The sequence below is a fragment of the Nicotiana tabacum genome, chromosome 19 (genome assembly GCF_000715075.1).
Source record: "Nicotiana tabacum cultivar K326 chromosome 19, ASM71507v2, whole genome shotgun sequence".
Taxonomy (NCBI): Eukaryota; Viridiplantae; Streptophyta; class Magnoliopsida; order Solanales; family Solanaceae; genus Nicotiana; species Nicotiana tabacum.
In genome coordinates, this window is record NC_134098.1 from 117,534,033 (window position 1) to 117,544,556 (window position 10,524).

General features: G+C 38.5%; 1 protein-coding gene across 1 annotated transcript in view; it reads right to left on the reverse strand.

The window, feature by feature from the left end:
• Positions 1–7,970: 7,970 nt before the first annotated feature.
• Positions 7,971–10,524, reverse strand: part of LOC107814362 (pentatricopeptide repeat-containing protein At2g21090-like) — a 3,623-nt gene continuing 1,069 nt past the window's right edge. Inside the window, exons 1-2 of the mRNA XM_016639776.2 lie at positions 9,571–10,524; positions 7,971–8,579 (exon numbers count right to left, since the gene is read on the reverse strand). The exon at positions 9,571–10,524 is cut by the window's right edge and continues 1,069 nt beyond it. Coding sequence (XP_016495262.1) covers positions 8,537–8,579; positions 9,571–10,524 — 997 coding nt within the window. The 3' untranslated portion in view covers positions 7,971–8,536. The remainder of the gene's footprint in view (positions 8,580–9,570) is intronic.

A 10,524-nucleotide genomic window follows, 5' to 3' on the forward strand; every position in this document is an offset into this window, starting at 1 on the left:
AAAAAATCAAAACAAAGTGCATTGAACTATGTCCGAGCTGATTCCGAAAGGATACGTAGGAAGCCTTACCCTGGGTTCGGTCCCATCGCAACAAAAAAATCCATATTCCCAATACTCCAAAACTGGGGCAGAAGTTTGTTTTTATCTTACGGTTTTTTCTATAGAAACAGTTCCAAAAGTTGTAATTCAGTTCAAGGTTCTTTTTGCCTTTTCCTGTTAAGAACTTCTGATCGATCTTTGAGAATACTTGAAGTCCCCATGCCAGGGGCATTGGCCAACCTTCCGCATGTCGTATCTTAGTAAGAAAAAAAGAAAAAAAAAAGAAATGAGAGAGTCTTATCGGTGAAAACCCGTATGGGCACTGTAAGGCGACAGTGAGCAGAGAAATGCGAGAGTCTTATTGGTGAAAACCAGATGGGCACCATAAGGCGACAGTGATTAGAGAAATGAGAGAGGTCAGATAGCAAAAACTCGCAAAGGGCGCTACTAGCCGAACGAGGGTCTTCGATGCTCCGGCATGAGCACAACCAAGACAGTTTCAAGGTGAACATTTGCGACATATTTTGAGAATTAGACAGATCAGACAGATCAGGCGTCCAGTCCATAATGCATGTCATGATTCATTGAAGTGGCACATATCTCCAGATAAGTCTCCTTATTTCTCTCCCCGAAAGGGACACCTTTTATTTAGACACAATTCATTTTTCACTTCCAATTGCTCTTTTATTCTTTTCCATAATTTTTCTTAGATTCCCTTTCGGTCTAATCTTGCATCAAAAGCAAAGCAAAAAATGGCTGCAAAACTGGCTACAGTTTCCCCGTAATACCGAGCACAATTTAAAGCATATACGGCATTGACTAAGGCAGGAATCCATCTGTGATCTCTTTTGATAAGGCGGACAAAGTGTCTCAATGAAACTGAAAAGGTCGCCTAAGCAAGACTTGCTTCATGGGAAAAGTTGATAAGCACTACAGATAGAAATTAGTTCTGGGTGCAAGACAACTAAGTTTGATTTTAAAGGAAAATTGCCTTGCCTTAGGGACAAGGATTAGCGGTACCATGGACATCCGGGTATGAAACAGTCAGGGGCAACGTCAGAAAGACAATGTCTCTAGAAAGCGATACTGACAAAATCAGTTCTTCGACAGCGGAGGGGTGAATTCAAACTACTCAGGGCATCAAGGCCACAAACTGACCACCACTTTAAAAACTCACAAATTTTTCTTTGTTTGAAGCAGGATCAAAGCAGTGCAGAATGATGATTCTCAAAGGGCGAATGTCACCAAAGGTAAGTTTCCTCAAAATCTCCACTTTCCTTTATTTGCAGCATGCATCATTACTGTTCATACCTCCCATTTTCGTAGCTTAAACCAGGTAGAACCTTTTCGCCTAGGGGGATCCAGCTCACAGTTCCGGGTAGAAGTACTCTTTGCTCAGGATGTTTTACGTAGTTTAACCCAGGTAGAACCTTTTCGCCTAGGGGGATCTAACTCATAGTTTCCGGGTAGAAATACTCTTCACTCATGCTATTTTTCGTAGCTTAACCCAGGTACAACCTTTTTGCCTAGAGGGATTCAGCTCATAGTTCCGGGTAGAAGTACTCTTCGCTCAGATGTTTTATAGTAGCTTAACTCAGGTAGAACCATTTCGCCTAGGGGGATCCAGCTCATATTTTTGGGTAGAAGTAATCTTCACTCAGGCTGTTATACGTAGCTTAACCCAGGTAGAACTTTTTCGCCTAGGGGGTTCCAGCTCATGTTTCCGGGTAGAAGTACTCTTCGCCCAGGTTTGCTTTTCATAGTTTAACCTAGGTAGAACCTTTTCGCCCAGGGGATTCAACATCCTCTCAGTAATACAGGGTGCCAACCCCTAGTTACACTTCTTTCAGTAATACAGGGTACCAACCCCTGGTTACATTCCTTCTCAGTAATACAGTGTGTCAATCCCTAGTTACACTTCTTTCAGTAATACAGGGTGTCAGCCCCTGGTTACACTCCTTTCAGTATTACAAGGTGCCAGACCCTGGTTACACTCATTTCTGTAATACAGGGTGCCAACCCCTGGTTACACTCATTTCAATAATACAGGTTACCAACCCCTGGTTATGTTTCCTTTCAGTAATACAGGGTACCAACCCCCGGTTACATTCCTTCTCAGTAATACAGGATGCCAACCCCTGGTTACACTTCTTTCAGTAATACAGGGTGCCAGCCCCTGGTTACACTCCTTTCAGTAATACAGGGTGCCAGCCCCTAGTTACACTCCTTTCAGTAATACAGGGTACCAACCCCTGGTTACACCTTTCAGTAATACAGGGTGCCAACCCCTGGTTACACTCCTTTATGTAATACAGGGTACCAACCCCTAGTTACATTCCTTCTTAGTAATACATGGTGCCAACCCCTGGTTACACTTCTTTCAGTAATACAGGGTACCAACCCCTGGTTACATTCCTTCTCAGTAATACAGGGTGCCAACCCCTGGTTACACTTCTTTCAGTAATACAGGGTGCCAGCCCCTGGTTATACTCATTTTAGTAATACAGGGTGCCAGCCCCTAGATACACTTATTTTAGTAATACAGGGTGTCAGCCCCTAGTTATACTCATTTCTGTAATACAGGGTGTCAACCCCTAGTTACACTCATTTCGGTAATACAGGGTACCGACCCCTGGTTACACTCCTTTCAGTAATACAGGGTACCAACCCCTGGTTACACTAATTTTGGTAATATAGGGTACTAACCCCTGGTTACACTTCTTTCAGTAATACAGGGTGCCAGCCTCTGGTTACACTCATTTCTGTAATACAGGGTGCCAACCCCTGGTTACACTCATTTCGGTAATATAGGGTACCAACCCCTCGTTACACTCATTTCAGTAATATATGGTACCAACCCCTGGTTACATTTCCTTTCGGTAGTAAAGGGTACCAACCCCCGGTTACATTCCCTTTCAGTAATACAGGGTACCAACCCCTGGTTACATTCCTTCTCAGTAATATAGGGTGCCAACCCCTGATTACACTCATTTCAGTAATACAGGGTGCCAACCCCTGGTTACACTCCTTTCTGTAATACAGGGTACCAACCCCTGGTTACACTCCTTTCGGTAATACAGGGTACCAACCCCTGGTTACATTCCTTTTGGTAATACAGGATACCAACCCCTGGTTACACTCTTTTCAGTAATACAGGGTGCCAACCCTTGGTTACATTCCTTTCTGTAATACAGGGTACCAACCCCCGGTTATACTTATTTCGGTAATACAGGGTACCATCCTCTAATTCCATTTCCTTTGGTAACATAAGTTACTTCCCCTCGTGGTTGCATATCCTCACATAGTTAGTTTATACTACTCCCGTTGTCTTCATTTCAACAAATTAGATACTTTAGCTTTCTCTAACTCACAAAATTTTCCTAGTTCCAAACTGGGGCAGAAAATTTTTGTTCGTTTTGTTCATCTTTGATGGCTTTGCAGGCCCCGCCGTATAGCAAAAGTGACGATTAAAGCTTGCAGTTTCATCTTTCTTATCAGAATAAAGAAATCTTTCGGTCACAAGATAGTTGGAGTTAGCATGGATAATGTGTCAGCAACCCAGCTTCTCGAGTTTCATTTTCTCGAATTCTGATCCGGAAAGCAAGCAATCGAGAATGAGCCATGATCTTTTCCTCAAAGAGCATCAAGATCTAATCTAAGGTCAACACAAGCGAGCAGGTCAAGAATCAAGATTTGACTCCACAAGACACATAGATTAGGAATTTTGTAACTCTTAGTTTGCAGACATATGTAATTCTTTCTCTTTTCCTTTTAATGTAATCAGCAAGTAACAGTAACAACAACAACAACACCAACAACAATCTTAAATCTAGTGTCTGGTAGTCCCAGCTACCAAATTTTCTCAGAACTATACTGACCTGATTCCTCTAAACAAGGATATGCAGGCAACCTCAGAAGCAGGGTTCGGTCACCATTTTAAAAAAAATGCTTTCATTGGATTGATATGTGAGCAAAAATTAGCTATGGCATTCACTTTCTTTGCAAGAAAACTCTTCATGTTCTCGAGCAAAGAGGGGCAGCTGTGAATACCTAATTTTTGTATTATTTTAACACCTCCTAAAGTCATTAGTGTTTTGTTGCTTTAATTATTTTTCCCAATTTTTGTGTCTCTGATTGCATATTTTCTATCATAAAAATACCAAAAAATAGTTCTTTCTTTATTTGTGCATTTTAGGAATTAACTAACTATTCAATTGGTGAATTAATCTAATTAATTGATCATTTGAATAAGTTACTTAATTAATTTATTTATTTGTATAAATTTAGTTTAATAAGTAGGATTAAGAAAGCAATTAGGCCAAATCTGAAAGAGAAAGTGGCCAAAAGTGCAAGATAAGGGGCTGCCCTTGAAAGGGTCTGAAACGACGTAGTTTTGCCTCAAAACTACGTCGTTTCATTAAGTGACCCAAGATCAAATCTCACCCATTGATCACCCCTTGATCTAATGGTCCATATTTGATCTCTCAAGAGGTATTTAAAGCCTCAAAAATCTAAAAAATTCCCTCATTTCCCCCATAACTCTTTCTCTCTTCTCTCTCTTCTCCCTCTTCTCTTCGCCGCCACCGGAAATCACCCACTGGCGGCGGCCAACCTCCACCGCCGCCGCCGGAAATCACTCACCGGCGGCGGACCACCTCCAAACACCTCCAAATTAATACCATGTAATCTCCACAACCTCCTCTTCCCATATCTCCAAACCAATTCCTTCAAAAACTCCTCAAACTACTTGAATTTTAGATCTAGGAAACTTTAGCCGCCATTTTTTGGTCCAAATTCTTGAAGCTCCGGCCAACACCACCCTACAACACATATATGAATGGATAGAGCTCCACGAGACCTATATTTTCATACCCATTTCACCACCAAAATCCCCGTCGCCATCGGCCCGCTCCTCACTGCCGCCGCGGCTCCACTGCCTTACCACCGCCAAAATGCCCTGACTATCTTAGCTATTTTTCGACTCAAAGACACTCGTTTCTTTTGGCGAGATGCTGAAACTCATTTCGTTCTAGCATCTACCCGAAAGAAACGTGCGTTTCGGAGTCGGGCAGTCGCCTTTTAGCATCTCCGGCGTCTTCTCGTGGCTCGAACAGTTTCAAGCATACTTGTTAGGTATAATCGTCATATCTTTAATTAATTTCTGATTTTTTATATTAGTAGATTAGTTTCTGATTTTTGATTTTTCTGTTTTGGTTGTTACTCGTTAATTAGAGTTTCAAGTTAGGTTTATTTAATTAGTTATCTCTATTTAATTTAGTGGTTTGTTAGATTTGTTATTGATTTAAACATGATATTTAGTGTATTAGTTAAATCCTTCACGTAGTTAGTCGATTATTTAGTTGTTGTAAGTCGTTGTCCGATTATTAACGATGCTCGTTCTGTTTTGAGCATTAGTTTGTGAATTTAGTTGTTTGTTTAGTAATTAGTTTGCACAAATCGAATTCATTCCAATCAAGTTGGTTTGAGCAAATAGTTTGTTGTTGATGGTTAAAATCTGAAGTTTAGTTTATTTTATCACAAAATAGGGTAATAGTAGCCTACTTTTACTAGTAGGGTGGCTGAAATGATATTTTTTCTCCTTGCTTCTGACACAACAGATTTTCAGGCTGTCCTTTCATCTTTGGGACAGATCTTGAACAGTGTTTAACACACAAAGTCAATCTTTTGGACAGATTTTTGGTGAACCAAAATCTGTCCCAAAAAAAGGAACTTTATTTGCCTATTTAAGGGGCTGCTATTTCCTCACTTGAGCAGGGGATCACACATTTGTTGGGCAGTCTTTACACCCTAAAAATACAACTTGGAGAGTAAAAAATCAGCAACTAAAGCACCCTTTAGTAAGCTGAAATGGTGAGCTTTGTGAGTAAATTTTAGAGTGCAAACTTTTAGAAAAGTATAAGTCTTCTTTAGAGCTGGTTCTGGGTTTCTTCTAAGGTTTTCGTGCTGTTTAAAAACGAAACTGCTGCTGTTTTTTGCTTGTGTTTGCTGCTATTTTTTTTTCCTGCTGAGCTTTATTTCTTCACCGCTATATTTATTTTCTGTAATTCAGGTATTTTCTTAAACTTTACAATGCATATTTTTATATTCAATGGATAAGGATATGGCTCTTTTTCAGCTCTATGGATATGCTTGATGTGCTTTACTGGAATAAATGAATGTTTAGCATGTTATTCATATAATCATATTTCAGCATGTACATCTATAATATTTGGTTGATCTTCCATTTTTCTTTACATGTGTAGCTCAAATAATATTATGTTAAGTATATCTAGTTAAGGAAAAGAAACATCTTTTAGAATTATTATGTAGAGTTTAGTATCCTTTTGCCTTGGTTTTATGTATTTGTGGTTTTGTTATTTTAATTTTTCTCTTAGTACTAAAAATATCTGATAGTAATACTTCTCTTCTTGGTTAAGTTGAAATGAAGTTGGGGAATAGTATGTGATGAGTGTGCGGGAGAGAGGAGAGAACCAGTGAAAGAATTTCTTAAATGTGTTATTGCTATTTTGAACTTCTGTTTGGTTGAGCTTGATGCATATGTTTGTTTCTCAGTTATATGTCTAGAAGTCCATGTTCATTAATGCATTATTTTTAGCTACATGTCGTAGTTGGGTTTACATCAATTTTAAGAATATTTTAGGCTACTATCACCTTTGGTTTAAATTTGCTGGCCATTTTTTTTTAACTTCAAGGCTACTGGAAAATTTGAATTTGTCAAGTTTAAAGTAGTAAACAAGTTTTGACTCAGTCTTTTAAATACTAGGTTTCTTTATTAAATAAATAATTTTAACAAATGAATTAATTCAAACGCTAGGCAATTAGTAGGCGTGTTTTTAACTTCACAGAATTGCTTGCGTAGCGTGAAGTTTAACATTCAATAAATTAGGTCAATAACCTCACACCATAACCATTAGTTTTAGTTAATTCTTTGCTAAAATCGTTGATGCGCTTGCGTAGCGCGATAGTTAACTTTTAATAAATTTCAAAAAAAAAAAAAAAATTCTCAAATGTAGTAATTTTTTCAAAAGTCATAGTGTGCTAATAATCCTTGTCATGACTACGCATTCGCTTGCGTAGTGTGGTTACGATATCTTGTTATTCTTTATCAATTCTAATAAAGCAAGTATTAAAAGCGGATAGGTAAAACATGAAAATTATATAAATCACAGTTTGTCCAAAATTAATTCAAGCCAAGTTTTAAGTCAATAAAGCGACCGTGCTAGAACCACGGGACTCGGGGAATACCTTAAACCTTCTCCCCGGTCAACAGAATTCCTTACCTGAATTTTATTTTTGTAGACCAATAATAATAGAGTCAAACATTCCTTTGACTAGGGATTCAAATAAAAGGTGACTTGGAACACCCCAAAAAAAAATCAATTATAAGTGGCGACTCTGAACAATAAAATAATCCCTACTCAAGTTTGTCACTTTAATTGAAAAAACTTTTTAACTCACAATCAACACACATTATCTTTTTGGAATAGAAAAGGGGTATGACAGATATTATATACAAAAAATATACATATTTTATATAATTTTCAGCTAGCGAATACAATTAATTTCAGCTGATCAGCCAATTTTATATTTTGCCCATAAATTTATTGTTTTCACACAATTGCTTTTCTAGTCTTATACCTAGTATTTCTTTATCTTCTCTTGGTATGTCTTTACCGCATCAACTTGTAAATGTTGAATTAACCAAAGTTTTTCACGAAGGATGCTGAAGGCAGCAGCGAAAGCCGCCACATTGAGAACAAAACCAACGTCATAATGCTAAAAGCTTCTGCTAGAATTTCATTTCCTTTTCTTCTTCTTTTCTTTTAAGTAAACATAAGCATTCATCTAGTAGCAGTCTTGGCGTTTGAGAGCCTGCATGAGAGGTGAGTGAATCATTCACGAGAGAATGAAAAAATAGGTATGATACCATTATCTGACTAACAGAATGTGTTGTAACTGTTCTAATAGATTAGTACAGTAGAAGAAAAACAACATTCAGTTGTTTCTTTTCAGTTCGAAGCAGCCACAAATAGAGCAACTGTTCTGTCTAGTTCTTGTCTATCGACAGAAAAGAGAGCAAGTTGCTTCGATATACGCTCCTTCCGTTAGGATCTTCACGAGTGGGGATCACAAATTCCAGCAAAACTCTAGTTATGATCTCTCAATACAACAATATACCATCCAGCACGCAATCATAGCTATCTTCAGCTAAATTGTCAATAAAATGAAGTTATTGACCACCTGCCGGCTCTAAATCCCCAACGTTCAAAACTTAATGTTGTTGGCACAAGAACTTAGCCCCAGCAGCTTAGCCCTTAATGCTGTTGGCACAAGAACTAACTTCAACCATTCATTAAGTTCCTCAACAAATCAGAGGTGATAATATTGAAGAAGCCCAGCGGCAGCCAAAATGGCATATAAGAATAGCTTCTTTTCTGGTGTGTGCTAGTTGAGAGGGTGGCCCATGTAGTTCACATCAAAGGTTGCTACCTCTAGCATCAAGCCCACCATGTATGAAACTGTATTGACAAGATTTGGATTAAAATCAGAGCTGGCTCGATGCATGCATTTGGCATGTACTTGCCAGCCATGTTAACAGAAGAAAAATTAAGAAAAGCAGGTGGATGGCAAATTGTCCAAGGAGGAAGAGGAAGACACAGGAGCAGAAATATTCGTATGAGTTCGCTTCGATCAGGGTTGGAAAGGAATGAGCATGTGAGATAAACTGATAAAAATAATCAAACAATTAGGTACTATTATTGGCAATAATTTGGAATTCACTTCCGACTTAGATTTTCCAAACCTCATTTTTTTTTATCATTCAACCAAGGCATCTTTGCAATCAGACAATTCTCACAAAAAGGTACTTTTATTCTTGAATGCATCCAGAGTATGGGCTGATTAAAACATATTTGAGCTTCACATTTTTATGGTTTGATGATTTAGCATAAACTAAATTTCTTCAAGTTTGAAGGTTTTATAACAAAAATCAACCATGAGATGTCAACATTTAGTCCAGTATGACAACTACAAAGGAAGCAAAGATGACTGGTTTTGATTTGAGAAATTGCCCGTCATGTACAGTGGATGGTCTAGGGAGAACACCTAAGGAAGATATTTCGCTCGCAAAGTTAGAGGGTGGTGGAGGAGCAGTGGCCCAAAGCTGTTGTTCATGCATTCTCTTGAAACAAGAAACAATGAAGCGTCCAGGTTAACAGAAAATACAGGACAGGCTGTTCCAGGGATCTCTGATCTTATTCTTATGGCAGAGACTCAAAAGAGACAGGACATTCAACAAAATTATGCAAGTGCAACTAGATAATGTTCAAATATTTCCACACACGAGATAAAAAGTACAAGCGGTTCACAAGCCAAAGAAAATAATTGCCTGCTTTAGAATTCACCAAAATTTTGATAAACTCTATAAATACCGTAAGGTGTGTCAAGTAAACGCATTTATTTTGCGTACGTTTCAGTGATAGAGAGGAGAAAAATGGAAAGAAATTTTACCTTTCACTATCATGTAATAAATCATCATCTTCTGTCTTATCAGCTAAAAGTTGCAAAATCGCGAGTGTATCTTTCTCTAAAGTATTCGACTGACTACACCCAAAAGAGGGACGCAGTTTTTGCTCAATCTCTAACCAACTAACAGCTTGCTCTTTCCTAACATGTCTCTCATTCATAAGCTGTCTCACTTTCTCTACATTTACCCACATCCCAAGTGCACCATAAATACTTGACAACAACAAATATGCGGCAGGAGACTGTGGGTCCAGCTCTATTAGTAGTTCGGCAGCCATTCTACCCAACTCTACATTTCCATGAATCCTACAAACACCAAGTAAGGCATTCCAAATATGACCATCAGGTTCACAAGGCATCTTCTTTATCTGAGCTAGCACTTCACTAAAACGTCCTGCTCTACCTAAGAGGTCAATTATGCATGCATAATGTTCTTCATCGGGAGGAACATTATAATTAGAAGTCATCATCTCGAAAAAGGAAAGACCTTCCTGCACTAGCCCTGAATGACTACAAGCATTGAGAAGGACGACAAATGTGATTCTGTTTGGTTTCACTCCAAACTTCACCATCTTAAAGAACACTTCAATTGCTTCTTCACCCATACCATGTTGTGCTAATGCAGACAACATGGTATTCCATAATACTGCATCATGTTTGTTGCCCATCGTATCAAATACCCTCTTTGCAACTTCCAAATTTCCACATTTTGAATACATATCAATGAGAGAACTCATAACAATTGCATTAGGTCTTAAACCAGCATTCACCAGGAATGCATGTACTTGCTTACCATGCTTAAGTGATGCTATATCAGCACAAGCAGATAGACAACTACTAAACGTGAACTGATCAGGTTGGACCTGAAGCTTCACCATCTTTGCAAATAACTCAAGGGCCTGAAGGCTCATGCCACTGTGGGAATAACCAGCAATCAAA